Raw genomic sequence first — 25,595 nt, forward strand, 5'->3', positions numbered from 1 at the left:
CCGGGAGGCAGAGCCGGAGTACCCAATGATTGGCGGGAGATAAGGGGAGCAAAGGCAGGGAAAGAGAAAGAGCGGGCCCACCAAGCATTGGGGCTGGGCCAGCTCAGCCATAAATTTAAGGTAGGAATGTGGTAGGGAGATAAGGGCTATTTAAGGGTGGGCACCGGGCACAAGGCCCTCTTTCTCCGGGGAATTTTGGCAGGAGAAGACCCGCCCACCCACCCTTGGAGGGACAGGAATTGAAGGGAGGGAATAGACAAAGGGGGTCAGCCACATTCTCTTCAACACCTACATGACCTCCTTGGCCAACATGGTCAGATCCCACAGACTAAACACCATATTCTAAGCAGATGGCACCCAGCTCAAACCTCTTACTCTACAAGAACCAACTTCCACAGATGCATGGTGAGCATCGCCAACTGGATAAAGGACAAGTGCCAGAAAGTCAACATGGACAAAATGGAAGTGCTGATCTTCAGCAACAACACCATCCCTTGGAATGAATCCTGGTGGCCCTCTGAACTTTAACCATCACCGAAATGACCCACTATGCCAGAAACCTTGGCATAATCCTGGACAGAAACCTGACCATTAAGTCCCATATCAACGCCGTCGCCTCACCCCACTTTTGCACACTTTGCTTGTTTTGAAATGGCTCCAAATGGCTCCCCCTGAATAGCAAGTATACGGTCACTTAGGCCCTAATCACCAGCCGACTAGACTATGGCAACACTCTATGTTCATCACGCACCTTCTGCAGGGACTCCAGATCATACAGAACTCTGCTATGAGAGTCATCCTTGAGCTCCCCAGATGGTCCCACATCACTACCCACCCTCAGAAGTTCCACTGGCTCCTCATTCAGCAGAGATGCCAATTCAAGCTAATGATCCATACCTACAAAGCCCTGCACAACCAAGGACTAGCATACTGCAACCATTCCCTTAAACTCCACCACCCTTCTAGACAAATACCCTCCACCTCTTTCTCACTCGCCCACACCCCTTGCACCTACTGAAGCAAAAGCGGAAAACGAACCTTCTCCTACCTTGCAGCAAAAACCTTGAACAACCTCTCTACATCTAAGGTCCTCCACCTCTCTACAGGAATTCTAGAGAGCACTCAAGACCTGCCTGTTTAACGGAGTCACCTGAACCATAATGACCCTTGAGCACCTGGATACACAGCTGCAACACTCAATCATCATACTATTGAGAGCTTCCCATTTTATAAAAATTCAACGTAAGAGATTGATGGTACTTTTTTTACTTATAAAAATATCAAAATGTGTTTCTTTGCTGTTGGTACTGGTGAACTGCAAGATGAATAGAGTGTGAAAGAACAGTGCGGACAACGCTGTGCCAGTTTAAGATTTCGGATGACTTGCTTAAGACAAACCTTTCTATCCTAACCGCTAGATATGGTGTGAAAGCTGCCCACCATTCTAATCTTCTCCATTTTGGGAATTGCCACTGCAGTGGTGTAACAGGAAGCTAAACCAGCCTGATAAATTAAGGCAAATGTTCAAGGCAGAATATAGTTGTTAAATGAAAGATTTGCTTAAAATTCAACACAATAATACAAAAAAGGATTACTCAATTAATAGTTCAGAACCGTGTATGGCTATACATTCAATTGAGAAAAAATATATTTGAGATTTGAGGGAAATTCACCCATATGTACAAAGTGGCCAACAATTGCTAGACATTGAATTACACATAGTTGTGTTTTACTATATAGTTACTTTGAAAATTGATTCATTACCTCTGAATGTGTGATTAAGAAAAACATGAAATCCAAATGTTTCCTTTTCAGAGCCTTCTTGGTAGACAGCTGGCACAATTGAACAAAGAACTAGAGAGAGTCATGAAGTGGAAGACTGAAAAGGAGAGGGCTATCGCTGATTTAGAGGTATGAAGATTGCATAATTTAAAGGTGCAAATGTAGAACTGCTTTATAGGAGGGACGGCAAATCAAACTCATAGGAAAGTGATCTATGTTTAGCTTTTTAGATCTCACCTATAGACAGCTTTAGCAGTATGGCGAGAGGTAACGTTATCACACAACACCCAAGGCACAACATACAACACTCGATACACACACACAAACATAATGGAAAGGCTTACTGATAGCCTCTTTCAGCCAATGGCTACTGTAGTTTATCCGCCTCCTGCCATTGGCTCAGGGGACTGTCCATCAGTGTTGGAATCCTGCTCACAACATTTTGTGGATGCCACAATAGGAGAAATTGATATTTACACAGGCACATATACTCACACACTCTCCATTACTCTCTCGATAGACAATCACTAGCATGAAGAGAAATCCTGTGAAGTACAAGGCAAACCAGCTCCATCTTACTTTCTGTGAGGCTACAGAAACATATGGCCTAGCATGCAGGTGGTGAAAAATTATCTGAATGAGCCTATCAGGCTGTCATTTCAGAATACATTTCCTCCAACAGTTATTCTAAGGTTGTGATGTGGAACATTTTCAAGATGCTTTTACTGCAGGTACCATTCCTACCCCTAGAGCCTATCTGCACCCCTGATCAAGCATCAATATGTTCCTCTCCTAGTTGCTCCACTCCTGGTTGCTCTTACTCTCTCTGAATCTTTTGCCCTGTTTTTCTGTTCTTCTGCAGTTGTTATCCGGTAATTGTGCGTGTGTACTCCATTTGTCTACCTTACTGTGCCTCTTTTGTTCCCCATTTTCCTGCTCTGTTTCCCTTGTTGTGTGTCTCTTGTCAGCTATTTACTCTGTTGTTGTGCCTGTCTGATCTGTTTTCTAATGATGGTATCTCTTTTTCGCCATGTTTTTATGCTCTGATTGTTGTGTTTTGTTCCCATTTTCTCTGTTTGTGGGTCCTGGTTATCTATGCCTCTTTGCTGCCATTGTTTGCCCAACTTTATCTCCCCCAGTACTCCTAACCTGGTTTCTGCTTTCCACCTCCAGTGCCCTCTCTGCCATGCCCTCCACCCCCTGTGTGGTTCCAAGTAGATGGATTTATTTTCAAACTTGCAGAAACGTGTTCTTTTGATACTAACTTGTTCCTTTCTCAATGCGATGATCAATATTACCACCTCCGTTTTACAACACTGCATTTTCATAGGGGGAACCTTGTGGAAAAAGGCTAAAGGATTCAATGGAGCAATTGTATCAGATTTACAGTCTTATATTGGTTTAGATGCAACTGGTAGATCATCAATATTTAGAATTTCTAGAGCTTTCTTCATGATTTAACAAGAAAATGTAAGGACATTCAGTATACCCCTTGTGGAATTCAACACCAGACGAGAACTTTATTGTGAAATCTGAATGCAAAAAACTAATGACGGTGTTTGTACTGTCATATTTGTATGCCATTCTGCATCTTATGGAATCTGGAAATTGATCACTGCTGGATTTAGTCTTGCTGGACAATATGGAATCACAATTGTATTTATTTGTCTTAAATCTTGCACTATTTTATATTTAACACTTGGGGGCCCATTAGGATGGCGGGCGGACTTCAGTCTGCCCGCCATCCTCGCAGTGCTGGGACCGGCCATCAGATGTGCGGTGGTCCGCTCCGCTGATTAGGATGTGACCGCCAGCCTGGCGGTCGCATTCTGCTATTTGACTTTGAGGGAAGTGCTGTAGAACCCGCCGCAATGCCAAATTGACATGTTGTGCAGTCCCATGCACAACGTGGCAGGCACCGTGCAGTGCTTGCCACCTTGTGTATGGGAATGCAACAGGGTACCCATGGTAGCCCCGCGTGTAGCCACCAACCCCCCACACCCTCAGGGGCCCGCCACCGGCCCCCGAAGCACATCCGTGCCAGCCTTTCCATGGTGGCGAAGAAAGGCCAGTGACCACACCCATCCTAATATGGATGGCAGTGCCTGGTAGGCACCGCCACCATAGTAGTGGCAAAATCAGCCCGGACAGAAATTGTAATGATTGCCAATCGGCGGAAAAGCGGCGGATGGATTTTCCGTCTGCCGCGATACCCCCGCCATAATAATATGGCGGGGGTAAATCAAGTTGGGATGGCCGGCAGATCGTCACTGCCGAGCCACTGGAGGCAATCCGCTCTCCATCATAATGACCCCCTTGGTTTCTTAATTTCCATCACAGAATAATTTCAAGGGTTTCCAAATATTTCTGATGAATTCTCCATTTAATACTTTTTTCAATGACAGATTTCATTCCTTCTTCTAACTGTGTTGTTTAATTCTGGGGAAACAGCATTAGGCTTGACATTCATCATTATAGGCTTTGCACTTTTTAGGTCTCACCTATACAGCATGCATAGGAAAAAGACCTGTAGCAATCGGCACAGCTTTGCCAGCAAAAATGTGCACGCGTTGCATTACTTCCAATGGCAACGCGTGCACCTCTGGCGATTCATTTGCGGAAGCGAGATTTTTTGCCATGTGTTATCAATTATCGCTCCTGGTGCCGCTTGCTCCCGCAAGGGAAATGCTTTCACTTTTGCCAATGCTTTCACTTTTGCTGCACGCTTGTTATAATTGCTGTGTGCACCCCTCTGGGAGTATTTAACCCTTTAGCTTCCACTTGTGCACGGTTTCAGCCACCCCAAGATCCTGTCTGTAGAGGATCCCTGGATTGTCTGCATGTTGAAAATAATAATTTGACTTTGTGTAAGTAATCTGGAGGTCATCTAAAGTGCTCTAATGCCCTGGGATCAAATCTGTGCTATCTAAAACTACAAAGAATAAAATAAATAACCGTGCTCTGGTGCCTCTCTTTCCTCGCAGGCGCCAGCGCTCTCTTTGCTTTCAGTGGCTTATTGTCCTTTCACTGCCTCCCCTCCCCCTTGGCTAGTCAGTTTCAGCACTTGTTTCCTTCTCTACCCCCATTCGCACACCACCTCTCACTCTTGTTACACACCCACCCTTCCACACACCTCCTTTGCCTATGTATCCCTCACGCCCTCGAGTCCTTCTTCCCTTTCTGGTCCTCTTTCCTGTCTCTTCCTGTCTTTATGAGAAACATCGCCCATCGCTGTGTGAATGTGCCCTTTCTTTGTGACCCCGTGACCACGCTTAGTACCCCAAGATGCCACATCTGCAAAATGCACACATTCTATTCACAATAATCCATTGACTGTCGTCTCCATAAGGGGAGACAAACAAGTGTTCTCTGTGTCACTTACTTACATGTACAAGGCAGATTACTGTATATGTTAACATACTGATGAGTTCAATGAGCATGCTATGTTGCACATAGTACATACAGATGTACAGATAGCAGAATAATGTATACAGAAACATACAACTGTGTATAGTGAGTATGGTGGTATCCTGCACACATTACGTAAGTTACATACACGCTTTGCAGGATCTATTTATTGTAAATAAATATACAGATTTGTACAGTGAGCATGATCACCGGTATAGTTGTACATGTTACATATATGTTCGCCCAATTCACGATTGTATATAGTGCATATTATTGTCTGTGGGTGCATAAAGAAACAACACATGGAAGGAGCAGCACAGACTCTGTTGTACATATTCCGAACCGAACATACACACACACATACACGCACACACGAACACATATATATGTATTCTAGCTCCGAGGTGTCACCACACAATGGAAGGCACTCTGACATCGCTTGCAGGCACACCCTTTATTGGTACAAGGGGAAATGAACATCAATAGCTTTCACAGTCCAGCGCATTCGTGAGCCTGACGCGTTTCGAAGTATTCCAAACTTCTTCCTCCGAGGCCGGATGAGCTGGCGTTGCGTGTTTGTGGACTGGACATTAAGTTCAAATGGTCCGCTCTATATGAGCCACTCCCTCGTTCAAAGCACCCTATTAGGAATGTTCGTCACGTGCGGAGTGAGGAATGCTGGGCCACGTAGTCCACACTGAATTGATCAGATGCACGCTGATTAACTGCTGCCAATTTATATGTATATATACATATATGCCTGCGCACAAAGTATGTGCTGTGTACAGTGCAGACTAGTACACAGAATATACTCTTTACACAATAACATGATAATGAAAAGGTGTACACTTTCATAAGTATGATTCTGGCCAGAGGTGCATAATGCACACTACGAAGCAAAGAAGACATATATGCACCACTGCACTGCAGTGCAAGATCCTGTCTGCACTTCATTTCACCTGGGCTGGGCAACGCCAAGTCATGTTTATGCTTCTTTTCCCGCTGTCACTGGATGAGCAGTGAAAAGCCCTCCCTGACCTCTCTGTGCCTCTTTCCCCCTGCCACTGTGTAGTGTAGTTCCTATTTTCCCAATAGGCCCTGCGCATTGGAATAACATAAACAGTAGTATCGACGTGGAAGTGCGGATCTTCCAGGCCTCCACTGACTATGCTAAACTTAATTGGGTTTGTTACCAACTAGCTCAGAGGTCACTGGAAACTTTCTTGACTGAAATAGGAAGTGATCAGCTTCCCTGGCACAGACAAGAAGGGATTCAGTTTTCCAACAACCGTGCAACATGACAACTTTGCTCCTCAGATCAAGAGTCGATCTCTAGGGTCGTGTGAAACAATAGACAGTTATTTTACTCAGTCAGTGGTTGTGCAGTTTACTTTCACGAGATGTAGAGAATAGAGAGACGGGCGTTTTCAATAAAAGGTAACATTTATTGAACAGTCTTTCTTCCCGTACAAGAGAAATGAATTGCCACAATTGCAAGACTTGTTATTATAAAAAGTACGTACAGTAAGATAAGTATTGCGAAATAATACTGTAAAAGCATTGATATGGTTTCTCAGCCATACAATGGTTTAAAATGAATAAAACATATATACATTTATATACATTTAGGCTAACATACTCAACTGGTGTTTCTAACTAAGCCTACCCCAGTGTGCCTGACCTAAGCCTAACACGTGGAAGGGAGCAAGTAGCTTTAAGTTAAGTTAAGTTGGTTTTGCCAAGGTTTGCTTCAAGAATTCTCTCTAAGGGTTTAGTCAACACCATACCTCTGGAATAGAATGATGGAGGTCTGGTATCTCCCTCAGGGCTCGATATCCCAGTCACCCGCAAGGGTAGACTAGAAACGCCGGAGCTGGATTTCTCTGCAGGAGAAAGACAGCGTCTCTTCTCAGCGCGTCGAGGAGGAGGAGGAGGAGGGACAGCGTCCGCGGGCAGCTTGCATCTGCTGGGCTCTTGCAGGGGGACGGCTGTTCAGCTCCTAAGTTCACCACACCATCGTTCGCTAGTTAGCAGCGATAGCAGCTATGGTATCATCAGCATAGCTGCAGCAACAACAAGCATTGCTTAAGGCAACGTTGGTAGTATTTATACCTGAAAGGTGCCTTGGTTGACGTAAGTTTGCTGGACATAAGACGTCAATAAAGATATCACTAGGAAGTGATCGTCTATCAGTGCTCATTAGAGTTCTATTACTAATCAAAACAAAGCAAGCGGGGATTTCCCAGGTTGCTGAGTTTTTATCTTGTTGAAGAACTCGGAGTGTTAATCGAGGAATCTCAGATAGTGACTTCTGCTATGTCATTGCACTAATTGGTTGCAAAGGAAGTGGCAGAGTAAGCTATTCTGAAATGTGTCTCTGTTCGTGTGAGGCCAGAGATGAGTTTCTGAATATTGCACTTGAACGGTTATGCCAATATAAGGAATAAATGGATTTATAGCCGAATAGGGGCATAAGGTCACAGTATCGATCAGGGTCCTAGATTAGAACGCTACACCCACTCCACGAATTCATGTCCATCAAATTACTAAAACTAGAGCAATTAGATGCATGTGTAATATTGCCCACCCCAAAATACATATATGCATTTGAAATAGGCGTATTTGTAATACGTGAAAATGTAGGTACTGTACGTTTTTGAAGCATAGAAATCATTCAAAAATTATAGCATATGAAATCAATGAACGATTATGCAAAAAGAATTACACATGAAATATCTCTGAAACAGAAGAAGGGCGAGATAAATCATCACATATAAATGCATTGCAAAAACATGTGCTAGAGGCTGGTGTAAAGTTATTATGTCTCTAGACGTGTCTATAAAATAGAAGTTGAAGCTTCTGTTCTCTAAGAATAGTTCTACTTTTAAGCAAAGAATTTTTCATGCCAAAAAAGGTGTGAATATTAAAAAATGTTCAATTCAAAAGAATTATTGCTTGAACAGGAAAAATAGAGTTCCAACGCTTTTAGCAGTTTTTGTTGTTCAAAACTGAAGGCCGAATTCAGAGTTCATGGGAACACTGTGTGTCGGAATGCTTCTCAAAAGTTATTGTTTCTGTTCGGGTGAGAACATCATATCAGACAGGCTCTCAAAGAATTGGTCTACAAAATCAGGTGACAGTTCGACCAAATTCGATAGTGCTGTAACTTGGCAGGTGTGAGAATGATTGCTGTCATCAAAGGCTGGATCAGCAATGCTCACGGATGGTCGTACCTGGATGATGTTGCTTTTGTCACTCGCTCCACTGTTACCACCTAGTCGTAGCACAGGAGTCTCAACGAATGCCGTCATCAGGATTGGTAGCCACTGGGGACAACACAATGCGTGAGCCGTTATCGGACTTAGCAAAGTATCGATATCCATTGGTACTGCTGATGGAAGTGAAAGACAAATGTCCAACACGCACTCATCTCCGCATAGCATACATCGTAGTACCGGTAAGATGCAAGATTGCCGTATAGGTCTGAATGAAAGGAACCAGGTCATGTTTAGATCTCTCAGCCTGGCCAATCCAAGGACGTTAGTTATTCTGTCCCGGTAGCGCATTGCTAGGATTGTCTCTTCCATTCCCATAGGAGTCATGTCTGAGCTGTGGCTTGCCATAACGAAGCAGGATGGTCAAAAATAAAATCCCTGCTACAAGTCCCAAAAATAGGGGTATGCCGCCAAAAACAGAGTGGACAAAATTTGGAACGATTCCCAGAATTGCTTGAAATGGTGTTAGCGGTCCCGTAAAAATCGTCTTAAATATGCCTGGGATGCCTGTGGCACTAGACATGTTAAGGAGTTGGCTCAACATTTTTACGAAATGCACGGGGCAATTTGTTGATAATAGATCATGAACCTCCGTAGCTGTCCTTGCAACTAGGAGATCATACGTCTCTTTTGATGACGTTATGGGCACTGTTGTCTGCAAAAGCACAAACTTCATTTTGCTTAAAGTATCAATTCGTATAGAAGAGAAATTCAGACGAGGCCAGATGGGAGTCGCCATGTCTCCAGGCCCGCTCGGAAACAATGCTTGCATACAGCATTTGACCATGGACGTTACTCTCACTAGATAACTTTTCCCTGGAACAAGGCCACAACATCTGTGATCCGTTCTTAGAATGTAACTCCCATTCGAAAGTTGCATAAAGAAGGGCTCTATCTGAGTTGCAGGTGTGACAAGCTGGTGGCATGAAAGGTTGTTAGAATTTTCATCACAAGCTCCGTGTAAATTAATACCCTGGCACAAAAGTATACCGCTTAGTGAATGTTTACAGTTTTCACCACTAAGAAATACATTTTTGTCGTTGTCACTATAGCATGAATGTGTGTATGGTAATTTCCATGCTGACTTAACATATCCTTTACCCAATTGTTCATACTGGCCAGTAGGTATGTACTTAAGGCACTTTTTAAATCGGAAAGTTGTTATCGGAATATTGATAATTCCGTGTATTATCCATTCAATGACAGGACTCTCTGACATTGTCAATTGTAATCTCTCAAGTTTTTCGATGCTCAGGATTGTATAGTCTGCGCCTTTCTGTGCCAAACTGATTTGTTTATCAGTAAGGTTAAAAATGGAAAATAATGACGTTGTGTTGATTAAACGCCAAGGCACATAGCCTGAACGAAGATTTTGCAGCGTCCAGCCTAATTGTACAATAGAACGTAATTGAGATTGGCCATGTTGTAACATTAGCAAGTCTCTGATACAATATTGTCCAACGAATATATTCTGGAGGACAGAGTCATTAACCCATTGTCCACTACAGAAAGTGATTTTTCCAAATTAATACGATCAATTTCTCGTATTTTTTCTGCTGTTTCAATTTGTGTGACTTTCCAAGCCTCGTTGTATGCAGCATAGATACTGGTCGCTATGAAACGCTTTTGACGCTGTTTGCGTGGTCCCATCAGAAAATCGCGCAAATCAGCACCATCTTTTAGTAAAGACAAGTGTTTCTTAATTTCAGCCAGTGTGGATGATGTTAGCCATTCAAGGCAGAGTTTCCCTACACTGTATGTTGTTACTATCCCTGGATGTTGTCTCTGGGAGTATCTAGGGTCTTGTCTGGACATTTTTAACCCCTGTGTTTTGTTCAGGAATCTATCTTGACAGTTGTTTGTGTCAATAGGCCAGATTAACCACTTTTTCCAATCAGGATGTGTTCTGTTAAAATGTAAAATTTGTGTTACGTCTATCTCAATATCTGTAGTTGCATTTTCAGGTATTGGCTTTGGAATAGACGGTTTGTTAAGGTCTTTGATCTTAGCTAGGCCAAGACAGGATGTTTGGTGAATTGTGTCATTTAAAAACATCATTTGTTCTGGTATCATGCAGGTTCTGAATAGTGCTTCTAAGCCTTGTACCTGCCACTCTTTCGTACCACAAATTGTTTTTGTTTCAATGTTATTTTTCCAATAATCAAAACCAAATGTCATCATTTTTTCATAAAATGTTTCTGAATATATTAATTTAGTATTTGTCAGCATTGTTTTCATTCCTGTTTTATCTAACAGTTTATAATAAAACGTTTCTGCATCACTGGTGTTAAACCCTGAGAAGTACTTGAATTTCTCAAAGAATGTTTTAGAACTGCTTTTAGGTGGTGTAGCACAATGTTCCCATTGATTATACTTAAAAACATTTCTAGGCTGTGCAGATTTATGCAAATAATGATCGCCATAATGTGTATAACAGAACAACTGTTCATAACTAGACGAACCTTGTAAATAATCATGTTCTGTGAATCTAGCTGACATTACTAAATCTGACATCATGTCATTAATACTGTTAAAGTCCCAATCATCAGAGAATGTACTAGGTTTTACAAAGTCACTTAAGGAAACCTTCAGTTGATGAGGATACTTCAGGATCTCGACCGGACCATTGATCTCATAGTCAGTTTTCTCCCATACTACCCCACCGGGTATTGGAATGGCTGTGACATTTACTGTTGACAGTTCTCTTTTCTTCACGTGGGATGATCTGTGTGGTTTGAGGACTAGGTTGATGTTCTGACTTGCTGTGTCCATTCAATTGTAATAAACCTACCTAAAATTAAAATTAAAATTAGGCATAGTAGGAGTATAAATACCCCCGAAATAATCCAATGCTCAATCAATGGTACATCCAGATATACTTCTTTGACTTGTTGAAAGAGTTCTGTTGCTTTTTCTTTAAAAGTCTTTTTTGTTTCTGGCATCACTTCGGGGTTGCTTAAATCTTCAGAGAAGTTATCGATGTCGATGAAATAACCAGAGGCAGTTCTGTCAATTGTTGGGATTGTTCTTTCAATTTGTCTTTCGGTAGCACTTTCTGATGCCACATCATTGTAGACTGGTGTATCTTGACGAACTGTTTCAATCTGTGTCTCAAGAGGCATGAGTTCCATGGCATTATTGCATAGTCCTTCTTTGTGTACTGCAGGCTGATCGAATCTGATTAGTCTTTCAGTTTGAACCTCTTGGATTGTTGCAAGTTTGGGTATTCTGTTGTTTCTTGGGAGTCCACTGGGCCAACTGTTGATTATAGGCCACATGTTTGTGGTTTTACCAGGTCCATGGACACGACTCTGTTCTCCTTTTTACCAGCAAGGGGCGGTAGTACTACTGATCTTGTTCTGTGGATTGCCAAGACAGGTACTGCTTTTCTGTAAGAAGGTCCAAATTCCTTCTTCACCGCTATTTTTTCTCTGACTAGATCCCCAATCTTTGGAATCCAGACAGGCCTTGCTGGGGCTGTTGCTTGTGGTGCCTCGTCAGTGGTATCTGGCTGTTGCTTTAACTTTATGTTGCTTAAGGATTTTCTTGTTTCATTCAGTTCCTGTAAAACAGCCAAACGATCTTTGATGTCAAAGTCTGTTTTTTTATCTTGTACCACTGATACCTGACTATCTAAGTCCTGAATATTCATTCTAATTCCAAACAATAGTTCGTATGGGCTGAAACCTTTTAGAGAATTTCTTGGCAAATTGTTAAGACTGGTCTGGACACTTATTAAATGTTTGACCCACCCAGCGCCTGAACCTAATACCTTCGCTGTTATAGATCGCTTTATGTCTCGGTTTTTTCTTTCTACCACACTATTCCCTTCGGGGTGCGACGGACAAGAATACCGCAACCCAATTCCCATGCTGGCCATGGCCTCCTTATAAGCTCGAGAGCTAAAAGCAGGACCCTGGTCAGAGTGGAACGTGGTAATTGCGTTTGTGCCGATAAAGACTCGCAGATCTTTTATAACCATTCTAGCGTCAGCCGAGCGCCGGAAGCCACATTTTTTAAGTGCATTTTGTCTTAATAGTGTACAATGGGACGCGCTTCTCTTCTTTGATTGCGCAGATAGATCGCCTTATGCTGTCTATCAGGGATCCTGAAACTACACTGGCCGGTTCATTACTGCGATCTCTGTTGCAGTCTTCACAATTATTTAGCAAAACATTGAATGTCTATGCTCATTCCTGGCCACCTGTACTCTGATTGTAATTCTTTCAAAGAGTCTTTGATTTTTTGGTGTCTCAGACCCAACCCCATGTGTGCTTCCAGTAAGAGGAAGCCCCTCCTGCTCCTGTTTGGAATCACTGTATCCCCCACTCCAGGGATTCGAGCAAAAGGAACGGAGTTTGCTTCGATTACGTATGCATAATTGAGTGGATAGTTCACGGGTAGCGCTGCACAGTCGCCTTTTACGGTCATTTTTACTGCCAGCATGGTTTCCCCGTCTATGTATTTTTCTGTAAGCTTTTTTGTGGCTACGGAAGCCGGTTTAGTTGCTTCCGCTATGGCTGTATTAGCCAATGAATTCCCTGCAACGTGAACGCCATCACGTTGAAGACTCTGTGCGTGTACCACGTGAGTCTTTTTTAGTTCTTTCTGTAAAAGAGCTACGTGGTTCCAGAGCAATTTATGCTTTATTGTGGCACCTGTGTCATCTTTGTAATCGTTTTCAATCCAACTCTGCAGCTTATTATTGTAAGAGTTGACGCAAAAATGAGAATCGCACACGATAAGTGTGGGGAATTCACGTTCTGCATTTTCAAGCGCCATCTTTAAAGATTCGATTTCAGCTCTTTGAGCCGAACAGTACTTTACTGATTCAGTTTTTTGTTATTTTCGGTCTGAATTTACCGCTCAGTCAGCGACCTTTAATAATCGCGTATGCTGCATCGTAGGACTTGCTCTCTACGTTGAAATGCTGTACAAATCTATCTGTATAGATTATACAGGCGTATTGTGGGAGAGGCAGAAGTTCGATTGGCAGAGGATATTCTTCTTCATAAGTTAAATCATTCAGTTCGTTCAAGAGCGGGCCGTGATAGAATTTCACGTCCTCCGCTGTGAGAGAATCTATGTACTGTATCCATTTCGGATCCAGTGACAATGTAGGCATGTTTACTGGGCTGAATAGCGCCTCGAAGGCGGATTCCGCTGTAACAACAGTGATCCTTTTGCTAGTTCTCTTTCTTTAGCTATAGCTGTTTGCACTGCTTGCACAGTATTTTCTGTGAGACTGAATGTTTTTTCTGCTTGTGTGTACAAGTGAGATTTGTATGCTATTGGTACCAATTCTCCCTCATTAGAGGTCAGGTACGTGAATCCGCATCTTCCTGGGATGATTCGGATTACAAGATCGCGTGTGTTGTCACGTGTATCTAATTTTGTTTTAGCTAACATGTCTGTTTGCAGTGATCTCAAAATTTCTGTGTGTTTTTGAGTCCAAGTAATTTGTTTAAAATCAGGTTTTATTAGTTCTTAGAGAGGTTTAACCCTCTCCACGTAATTTAGAATGTAAGTTCTTCCGAAATTCAGGAAACCTAGGATTGATTGTAAGTTCTTCAGCGTTTTTGGAGCTTGGAGTACAGCGCACTTCTCTAAGAAGTTGTCCGCTAGGCTTTTTCCTTCACTTGATAATTCGTATCCTAAAAATACTACTGTCAGATGAGCAATTCAAGACTTTTTTTTTTTTTCACAACCAGTTTATTGATGAAGATAAGCATATGAAATAGAGTGGCAGCCCACAATCAGGACCACACCACCAGACATTTTGATACAATCACAGCAGTCAACCAAGTGTCCAAGCAAGGAGATAATGCAATCAAGGATATCAGAAAACAGTTACCCCACCTTCATCTTATTCCGCTATCTACCTACCCAACTCCCTGATCCCACCCTGGAACCCACCCTGACCCTATACATGTGTGCACTAACTGTATCGATGTAAGTTTGTGACGTGGGTAAGGTGTGTGTGGACATGGGCTTTGCCAGCCTGTACGGGGCTAAAGATCTTCTTCTTGCTCCACTGGGGGGTCCAGTGTCAGACCTCTATAGTCTGCCCACCTCTTCCATATCTTAAAGTGTTTGCGGGGGCATCTTCGTGCCTCAAATATAGGTCTCTCCAGGCCCATACAGAAGTCTATACCAGCCTTCCATGCATTCAGGGGGGGGGGCCTCACATTCTTCCATGCTCGGGCCAGGTCTCTTTTAGCTACCACTAGCCCCAGTAGGAGCAGGTGCCGCTTATAGATATTACCACCAACCCCTTCCAGGACGTGCAATAGACCCAGACGGTGAGTACGGGGGACGGTCCAGCCCAGCACCTCAGACAGACATCCCCAAACACCCCTCCAGAAGCCAACCAGCCTAGAGCACGACCACATTGTGTGAAGCAACGTACCCACCTCAGCCCCACACCGCAGACACTCTGGGGACCCAATCAGGCCCGCCTTCCACAGACGCTCTCGGGTATAGTATGCTCTATGGAGAATCTTGAATTGTATGAGTCGAAATCGCATAGCGATAGCCGCTCCCCTCGGGGATTCCAAGGCCTCTCGCCAGTCATCCTCGTCCAAGGGGCCGAGATCAGCCTCCCAAGTCGTCTTCAGTGAGAGAAGAGTAGGGGAGCAGTGGGTGACCATTGTTTGGTAAATGCGCGATACTTTTTTGTCCCCAAGATCACCCATGAAGACCTTAACCTCGATCGGGCTAAATTCAGGGAGTGAGTCAAGGTTGGCAATACTGGGCGTCAGTGCATGTCGGAATTGCAGGTACCGGAAAAATTGAGATTGGGGCATATCAAATTCGGTACTGAGGGTCTGAAAGGATTTGAGCGACGTTACAGACATCACCTGGTCTAACTGCGAGATACCTATTGCATCCCAGCCATCGAAGCCTGATAGTTTAGAGAGTTCAGGTAGCATACCGTTCCGCCATAAAGGCGTTTCTGCGGTTAGTCTGCCCCACCAGCCCACGCGACGCAAGGCCTGTCGCCATATAGCAAATACGAGTTTAGTAACCCTCGGCAGCGAGCTACGCAGTCGGGGTGAGTATAAGATGGTATGGAGCGAGTTATCGCCCATCAAAGCACGCTCTAGGGCATAGGCCGGATCCCCACCGTCACCGTACCACCATTCGTTCAGAATAAGGTGATGAGCGGCCTGGTAATACGACTGCAGATCCGAGGTGGCCAGGCCTCCACAGTAGGTGGACAAAAAACATGTGCGCAGTGCCACCCGGGCAGAACCTCCCGCCCAGAGAAAAGCGACCCAGCACTGAGTTAACCTGTTTAAACCACCGAGGTGGGATAGGATACGGATGGTTTTGTAACTGGTAGAGTAGGCGCGGGAGCGCAACCATCTTGAAAATGGCAGAACGGCCAAAGAGTGTCAGGGGCATTCGAGACCAAGTTTTGACGTCCGTCTGAACTCGTTCCCAGACGGGCTGCAGGTTATGGTCCCAGGCAGTGTCAGCCGAGTCCGAGAGAAACACCCCAAGGTATTTCAGCCCATTTGTGGCCACTCGTAATCCTGAAGCCCAGGGGTCTGTCACCGGGTCTCCTGATAGCACCCACAGGGTGGACTTGTGGAGGTTAAGATACAAGCCCGAGGCCTCTCCAAACTGGTGCATGATCTCCAAGACACGTGGACCCGAGCGTTGCAAATCGGTAAGGAAAAAGAGGACATCATCCGCGTACAACGCAATCTTATCCGACAGGGTAGCATTCCATACAAAGCCCCGTATCTGTGCATCCCGGCGCACTCTTGCCGCCAGGGGCTCCATGGCCAGTGCAAAAAGATAGGGGGAGAGCGGGCAGCCCTGCCTGGTCCCTCGGCCTATGCGGAATGTCTCTGATACCGCCCCGGCGACCCGCACCGAGGCTGTAACATCGGTGTAGAGGAGCTTTATATAGGACAGGAAGACCGGGCCCAAGTTGAGCCAAGATAGTAATGTAAATAGGTACGACCAGCCAACCGAGTCGAAGGCCTTGTTTATTTCGGCCAGCAACAACGCCGCCTGGTCCCCTAAGGCCCCAACAGCGTCGATCGCCGCCTGTGCGCGCCGGATATTATGTCGCGTTGCCCTGTGGGGCATAAAGCCTGCCTGGTCCGAATGGACTAAATCCGTGATGTGTGGAGCCAGACGGTTCGCCAGAGCCTTGGCCAATATCTTAGCCTCAATATTAATTAAGGAGATGGGTCTATACGAATCATGGCTATCTGGGGGTCTGCCAGGCTTCTGAAAGACCACTATTTCTGCATGGCGCCAGTCTGGTGGCAGCATACCCCGAGTACGGGCCGCTTCCAGCGCTCGGCGATAGTGTGGTCCCAACTGCACATGGAATTTTTTAAAAAATTCACATGGGTAGCCATTCGGTCCAGGGGCCTTACCGGCATTGAGTTGCCCCAATGCGTCTCCCAGTTCCTCCGCCGTGAGGGGTGCATCTAGGGCCTCCCTGGTCTCGTCCGACACTGGCACCGGCGGGAACTCTGCGAAGAAGCGGGCCAAGTCGCCCTCAGGCAATTGGTCGCGCGGGGCATACTGATCAGTAAAGTATGTGGCGAAGCTTGCCGCCAAGTCGTTCGGGTCGGTCAGGACTTCCCCGTTGTCGTTCGTGAGACCCGGCAGTACGAGGGGCTGGAAGTTGTGCTGGCACAATCTATGGAGCATGGAACACGACTTGTCCCCCCATTGATACACCCTACTTCTTGTGGCTAGCCACGCCTGCTTGGCTTCATCTAGCAACAGGGACGCGTACGATTGCTGTGCCTGCAGGAGCAGCCGCAGATCCACCCCATCACCACCAGCACTGTGTTCTTGTTCGAGGGTCGCCACTCGGGCAGCCGCCTCTGTAGTATGTTCACGACGCTGCCGACGGGCCGCTGAGCACCATGCGATATCGACTCCCCGTATGGTAGGTTTCATAGCCTCCCACACCACACCTATGTCGGCACCCTCCACCAGGTTCTCCCGCCAATAATGGTCTATGGTTTCTCGCAAGTGCTTAGTATACGCCGGGTTCAGGAGATGCCACGAGGACATCCTCCATCTAAATGGCTGCCGTTTCTGAAGTAGATCTATTTTAACTGAAACTGGGGAGTGGTCGGACAGGCCCCTCGGCAAGATGTCTGCGCCCTTCACCCTACACAAGTATTCTCCAGGTAGAAACATATAATCCAACCGCGAGAACGAGCCATGTACTGCTGAGACATACGTATAATCTCGGGTTACAGGGTGCATATGTCGCCAAGCACCCACCCAGCCTAGCCCCTCACTCATTGCATGCAATCTGGTGGGTGGAAGGGAGGGGGGGGGGGTCTCGGTCACCTCTCGACGTCTCCGGCGATCCACACTCACGTCCATCACATCATTCCAATCACGCCCAATCACTGCCAGTGATCCAGAGACGTCTTCCCACACCGCAAACAGCCGCTCTGCCAGGGCCCACTGCAGGGGAGGGGGGGCGTATACACTCCCAAACACCACGGGCTCCGTGCCCACCATGCCCTTAACAAACAAGTAGCGGCCCTGAGGATCCACCCACTGCTTCTCGTGCACATATGCCACCCTGCGGTGTATCAGTACGGCCACTCCCCTGGATCCCCTGGAGAACCCCGCGTGGAAAACCTGCTGATAGCCAAATCTCTGTAGACCCAGCGCCTTCGTGCCCATCATGTGAGTTTCTTGAAGCAATAATACATCTGCCGCTTCTCTTTTCCCCCATCGCAACACCGCCCCACGTTTATCTTGTCTAACAACCCCCTGACATTCCACGTAATCACCCGCATAGAGTCTACAGGGAGACGATTGGTCGATTCAGCCATAGTCAATCGGAGTCCACCATAAAAGCCCCTTAGGCCCGCTCCACCCGCCACACACCACACAAAGCATCATCTCGGTACACACATGCATTACACTAACTACCCCAAGAAAAACTACCAACCCCCTTGTCCCATGATCTGCAACAGTTCCCTTCCCCAACTCAGCAGTCGCACCCCCGACCGCCCATTCCCCGCCTCCCCCCACCCTATACCTCAATGAACCATGAAGTACCTGTCGCGGCATGGGTAGTCTCGAGACCAAAACCGAGGGCCCGGGCCCACCCATACCAATGGATCCCAACATCCCAAACAGAAAAAACCGTAAACACACCCCCCTCCCCTTGATGTCCCACTCACAATTAGGAGAGTGGTAGCCCCTATCTCGTAGTCCCCAAGTCCCCAACCCCACCAAAACTCTTCCCACAATTAGGAGATCGAAGCAGTACTATCTCAGAGCTGCAAAATAGTCAGCAATTCAAAGGTCTCAAGCGACTCAGCGCACTCAGCCAGGAGTCACAGCATTACTAGCAAAAAATGGAGTCAAGGCTCCGGAGACTTCAGTGATCCGTTCCCGACTGCTCTGAATCTTCAGTTCTACCAGTGTCTTGTGAGCCATCCACCGAGGCCGCACGCCTGCGTGATTTGGAGCGTTTGGATCGCCCGTTCTTTGTCGTTTGGTCTCTCTGCACCCGCGGTGAACCCTCAGGGGTGCCCGGATGAAGTCCTGGCTGAGAATTCGGTCTGACCCACACTGTTTCATCCGTCCACTTGAAAAGGTCTTCCGGGGTATCAAAAAACAGTGTCCGTGACTGGAATATCACCCTCAGGCGCGCTGGGTACAACAGGGAGTATTGTAGCTTAAGACCTCTCAACTTAGCCTTAGCCGCCACGAAAGAATGGCGCTGTTGCTGCACGAGTCTAGTATAGTCAGGGAAAATCATGATCTTATGATTTTCATACAGGAGGGTTTCCTTGGTTCTGGCTTCCCTCAGTATAGCGTCCCTGTCGTGGTAATTTAACAGCCTAGCGATTACTGCCCTAGGCCGCTCGCCCTCAGGCGGCCTTTGCGTCAGGGCGCGGTGCGCTCTTTCGATAATAAAACAGGCAGATAGCGACCCCGGGGGCATCCATGACTCCAGCCACTGTGTGAGAAAGTGTTCCATATTGCCCTTGGCACAGCTCTCCGGAAATCCAAGAAAACGGAGGTTATTACGCCGTGCCCACCCTTCAGCATCCTCCACCCGGAGCGCTGTGGTTCGCTGCGCGTTCTCCATCGCCGCCATTCTCTTCTTAAGGGCACTTACATCCTCTTCCACCACTGACACCCTGGACTCGGCTTCCGTGATCCGTGCCACTGCGTTTCTAAGATCTTGGCGCAACAGGGTTACATCTGCACCAACTGCCCCTATCTTTGCGTCCAGCATGTCTCTTGACTGGGTTATTGCCGCCATAAGGGCTGCATTATCCGGCCCTCCTCCAGATGGACCACCCCCGACGATCCAGGGCCCCGACCGGGGCCAGTAAATTTGTCGATGGTCACCTGCTTGGTGGATCCACCACCTCCCCTGGTCATGATTGTCTGGGTGGATGAGGGCCACTAGGGTCGCCGGCCCCCAGGAGGGGAGACCCGAAAGAAGTCTCTTCGGTAAGAACTAGTGGCAGATGAGAATTAGGGGGCAGGCTTCAGCCACTTCCCCCAGGAACAGCCCCCCCAGCCGCCGCCGACCAGGGCCCCTTGTGACCTGTGTCGCCCCTCAGGAGGCGCGGGGACCCCCAGCGTCCTGCGCTGCTGCACCGGTAATGTCACTGAACAGCGGGCCTCGGGGGGGGGGGCCGGGGAGGGCCACTACTCACGGTTGCTGCCCGCCGGGCCACGGGTCGCCCTTCGTCCGTCTGCTTCCGACCAGGGTCGCCGGGGGTGCCAGTCACTCCTCCAGGCCGCCGGCCCCGGCCCGACACGAGGCCGCGAAAATCGAGGTCCCGGCTGCGCCCAGGCCACCAGGCCGCCTCCGCAGCCACTGTCCACTCGTGGCGCCTGTGCCTCTCCTCGGCCCAGCCTGGCCCTGGGAGAAGGATCGTCAGCAGTGTCGCGGCCTCAGGGACAGCAAACACCGCGGTCGCTCCCGGGCCAAGCAGCGCACTCTGCAGCTCCGCTAAAATCGAGGCCCCGGCTGCTCCGCGGCCACCAGGCCGCACCTCGCCCCTCACTGCTCAGCTCCGTCCGGGGGCACGAGATCACCACCGAGCACACCGGATGGTTCCCGGCGCCTCCAGGAACATCAGCCTTGGTCCGGTAGTGGGTTTGTGGGCTTGGGGACCAGGATAACTCGTCGGATAATTGGCGGGCCGGCGGGAGCTCTAGCAAGCTGCGACCGCCATCTCCGCTTGCGTAGCCACGCCCCCAATTCGAGACTTTTTAAAGTTGAATTTGTAACCCTCTGCTGCGAACCCAAGTATAATGGTGTTCACTCTTTTCAAGTGAGTATCGAAGTCATCATCTGTGAGATAGATGTCATCGACATAAGATAATGCTTCATCATCATATATCTGTAGTAACTCTGTTACCCTAGCTGAGAATAGTCCTGGGCTGTTCTTGAACCCCTGTGGGAGTCGACAGAAATTTTTCTGCGACCCAAATGCTGAGAAAGCGGTCAAGTATCTGCTTTCTGGTGCAATATTTTGACAAAAGAAACCATTAAAAATGTCTAATGTCGTTTTATATTTTTTCCTAACTATGTTATTCATTAGGGCTGCACTATGCGAGTTTTGCAACATGCATTAAGGTGTCTGTAGTCCAAAACTAGACGATATGAATTGTCTGGCTTGGAGACAGGAAACAAAGGATTGTTCATTTGAGAGGTGCATGTTTCAATCACCCCCTGTTATTCAAGTTGATCTAAAATCTCCCTGACTTGATTTTTAGCTTCTTGCTTAATGGGATACTGCCGTTGGGCAGTTGGTTCACTTTTTAACTGGATTTTGTGAGGAGGTGAGTCCTCATCCCATCCTACATGATTTTTATATAATGCCGGTGCCTGGGCTACTGCCCATTTCCCTGCATAAGTATATTTTTTGTGAATCGGAATGTGATTCGAGAAGGCAGGCATAATCATTTCTTCGCCACGAGGGCACTCCCTGACAAACTCTGGGGGCCAGTCTTTTTCAGCTAACAGACTATCATAGCCTTTTGAGAGTTTATCCCAAAATAGACCCCTTATTTTCCTAGTCTTATCATCCTCTATACCAATGTTATTTCGTATATTTTATGGGGCTCGCTAAGTCTGGTGTCGGCAGTTTCAACCTGAATGTATTCATTCGTGTCCACTGTCTCCAGATGACTCATCAGGATCTTGCGCGCTATACTGATTTCTGCTGCACTGTCTAACATCGTCTGTGCCCACTCCCCGTTTTTCAACTGTGTCCTCTGTATTCTCGGCATGGTTGATTACTCTAATACTGGCTACCTTCTTTTTTGGAAATTGTGATTTCTTATTTTGAGCAGGTTCCTTGTCTTTGGACTTGGTGTGCTCTCCTGGGTTTGACCGTCCTCTTCTTTCCGATTTCTGCGAAAAAGATCGAGAGGGACGTGTATCAATACTTTGATATCTATCAGGTTTTTTCAAATTATCCCTATTTCTAAGGTTATATCTTTTCTCAGAGGGCTCCCTCTGGGGAGACTGGTGTTCTCGAGTCGGAGTTCTTTCCCTCCGTCGAGGAGACCTTCCTCTGGACTGGAAAACTTTTTCCTTGGGAGTGGATTGTTTATTTCCATCCCAGCTCTTTTTAGGAGTGTTTGAATTACTTTTAATAAATAATTTTACTAACTCTCTATATGCTTTTGTTAATTCTCTTATGTTAACTAAGAGTTCTTCTTTTGACATTTTTGCAATGTCCGGATGTGGTGTGTAGCTGGCTAGAACCGGCACGTTGCTCCTGGTCTACCTAGTGGACCGAGCCTGGTAATGTGATCATTATGTTTTAGGGCTCCCTTAAACCAGAGCAGGTGCTCTTGGAATTTTAGTGGGATTTCAGTCTCCTCGAAAGGAGCGTACTCTTCCGGTGGATCCTCTATTTTATAATAGTGGAACTCGTGTGTTGCAGCGTTTGCTGCTGGAAATGTTATCCATGAATAGAATACCTCTGTCTGCCGATATTCGTGAGCCTCTATCACGAAGACGACTGTACCACCTTGTGGTGTCAGTCCATTTTCTATAAGTTTTGACGTTATAGATTTTCTTAAATGTGCCGGGATGTTTATTGCACCCAGTTCAGTATTTCCATCGGGACCCTGCTGAGTCGCATCTGCTGCGGCTCCAGTGGTTCCGTTTTCTCCTGGCATTGTGTAAATGCAAGGTTTGCAGAGTAGGTCTCCAAGGAGACAAAGACTAGGTGCACAATATTTTGGAACACTGTATCCTTCAACGTTGAATAAACCAGAGCTTTACATAGGAATCTCTTCCTACTGAGTTCGGGCGGATTTTAACCTTTCACCCACTCCAGACGTCTATTGGAGTATTTACGGGAGAAAGGGGTCTGTGTGAAATATGCACGACTGAGTTACTCTAACGTCTTGCGTTAGTTTATCGCCTTACCAAACGTTGGGCGCCATGTAGTGTAGTTCCTATTTTCCCAATAGGCCCTGCGCATTAGAATAACATAAACAGTAGTATCGACGTAGAAGTGCGGATCTTCCAGGCCTCCACTGACTATGCTAAACTTAATTGGGTTTGTTACCAACTAGCTCAGAGGTCACTGGAAACTTTCTTGACTGAAATAGGAAGTGATCAGCTTCCCTGGCACAGACAAGAAGGGATTCAGTTTTCCAACAACCGTGCAACATGACAACTTTGCTCCTCAGATCAAGAGTCGATCTCTAGGGTCGTGTGAAACAATAGACAGTTATTTTACTCAGTCAGTGGTTGTGCAGTTTACTTTCACGAGATGTAGAGAATAGAGAGACGGGCGTTTTCAATAAAAGGTAACATTTATTGAACAGACTTTCTTCTCGTACAAGAGAAATGAATTGCCACACTTGCAAGACTTGTTATTATAAAAAGTACGTACAGTAAGATGAGTATTGCGAAATAATACTGTAAAAGCATTGATATGGTTTCTTAGCCATACAATGGTTTAAAATGAATAAAACATATATACATTTATATACATTTAGGCTAACATACTCAACTGGTGTTTCTAACTAAGCCTACCCCAGTGTGCCTGACCTAAGCCTTCAAGAATTCTCTCTAAGGGTTTAGTCAACACCATACCTCTGGAATAGAATGATGGAGGTCTGGTATCTCCCTCAGGGCTCGATATCCCAGTCACCCGCAAGGGTAGACTAGAAACGCCGGAGCTGGATTTCTCTGCAGGAGAAAGACAGCGTCTCTTCTCAGCGCGTCGAGGAGGAGGAGGAGGAGGGACAGCGTCCGCGGGCAGCTTGCATCTGCTGGGCTCTTGCAGGGGGACGGCTGTTCAGCTCCTAAGTTCACCACACCATCGTTCGCTAGTTAGCAGCGATAGCAGTAGCGATAGCAGCTATGGTATCATCAGCATAGCTGCAGCAACAACAAGCATTGCTAAAGGCAACGTTGGTAGTATTTATACCTGAAAGGTGCCTTGGTTGACGTAAGTTTGCTGGGCATAAGACGTCAATAAAGATGTCACTAGGAAGTGATCGTCTATCAGTGCTCATTAGAGTTCTATTACTAATCAAAACAAAGCAAGCGGGGGTTTCCCAGGTTGCTGAGTTTTTATCTTGTTGAAGAACTCGGAGTGTTAATCTAGGAATCTCAGATAGTGACTTCTGCTATGTCATTGCACTAATTGGTTGCAAAGGAAGTGGCAGAGTAAGCTATTCTGAAATGTGGCTCTGTTCGTGTGAGGCCAGAGATGAGTTTCTGAATATTGCACTTGAACGGTTATGCCAATATAGGGAATAAATGGATTTATAGCCAAATAGGGGCATAAGGTCACAGTATCGATCAGGGTCCTAGATTAGAACGCTACAACTGGGTGGGTAGTGCCATGTTCTTGTTGCATTTCTTTTCCCCTGTCATTGGATGGGTAGCACCAACTCCTGTGTGCACTTCTTTCCCCAGGGCCGCGCCCTGTCTGCATTATGCTTTTCATCAAACGTGAGTGCCTTTGCTGAACTCCTCCTGTCATTCAGAGTCACTGGCCTGCTGAGTAATCACTAGAGGTTGCTGTAGTCCAGTTCACCGCGAACACTCTGCCTGTGTGGTGCACCTTGCACATTGAGCAAGGCCTCTGCGGTGCGACTGACCTCCTCCCCTTTCCCTCTGTGTCTAGGCCTGGGGCCTGCAAAGTGACGCTGAAAGGGCCATCAGCCTACCATAGCGCGAAAACAGCTATCTCTGATGTCCCTGCTGCTGCTGTGAGCCTGTGATTCACGCCTCATTTTGTGAGGACTTCGACTGCCTGCCCCTACTCTGACCAATACAATGGTCACATCAGGATACTTTGGTGTCACACAGACTGACGGACACCACCTGGAAAAGAAGAAAAGGGCTTCACTGAGGTCCTTGGGGCATACTAGAAACGGACGGCAATAATTATCGTTGGCCGTGCTTAGCGATAATTAGATTATCACAGGCTATCTCTGCTTTTTATCGCCCTGGTAGCACGTAATTAACAACGCGTTACTCCAGGGCGATAACAATTCTAGAGATAGTGAGGTTATCTCCCTTTTGCAGGGAATAACGCTGGTTTTCCAGCAATGTTCCCTGCAAAAGGGCGATAACCTTGCTGATGCAACCCTGTGGTCGTATCAGTAGAATCCACCCCCTGTGTTAGGGTCGGATAAATCAAAAATTTAGCAGACATTAGTTTTTGGTGAAAACAGCAGCTTTCGCCAAAAACTAAAGTTTGCTAAAATGCTAGGCCATCCTTGCTGATGTGCTGTGTACATACATGCATTTTGGGTGGCCTAGGCCTGTCTAGTAAAAACATGAGGAGGTAGAGGAATCCCCCAAGACAGATGTGTTCATTGCTCTATTATAGTAGCTGGGCGGAACACACTGGAGGAGGGAGAGCGAGGCTCCCCGTGTACACTTCAAAGGGTGCTCTTTTTTTTTTTTTTTTTTTATTTCAAAATTTTTTATTGAATTGAATAAGTTTCACATGGGAATCAAAGAGTGGGGATGATGGATTGGTGTCACTACAACGCAGGCTATTACAACGCCTGCTGTTACAACGCGGTTTTTACACCGCATACCATTACAACGCATAGTGATTTTAAGCGCTGGATAGTGAATTATTTAATTTACTATTCCAACTCCAG

At 46.4% G+C, this 25,595-nt stretch overlaps 1 protein-coding gene across 1 annotated transcript in view; it reads left to right on the forward strand.

The window, feature by feature from the left end:
* The window catches only part of LOC147736928 (E3 ubiquitin-protein ligase TRIM39-like), a 299,338-nt gene that overhangs the window by 76,315 nt on the left and 197,428 nt on the right, over positions 1-25,595 (forward strand). Inside the window, exon 3 of the mRNA XM_086934083.1 lies at positions 1,816-1,911. Within this exon, the coding sequence (XP_086790209.1) occupies positions 1,816-1,911 (96 nt within the window). The remainder of the gene's footprint in view (positions 1-1,815; positions 1,912-25,595) is intronic.

Source organism: Lissotriton vulgaris, chromosome 1_1 (genome assembly GCF_964263255.1).
Source record: "Lissotriton vulgaris chromosome 1_1, aLisVul1.2, whole genome shotgun sequence".
NCBI lineage: Eukaryota > Metazoa > Chordata > Amphibia > Caudata > Salamandridae > Lissotriton > Lissotriton vulgaris.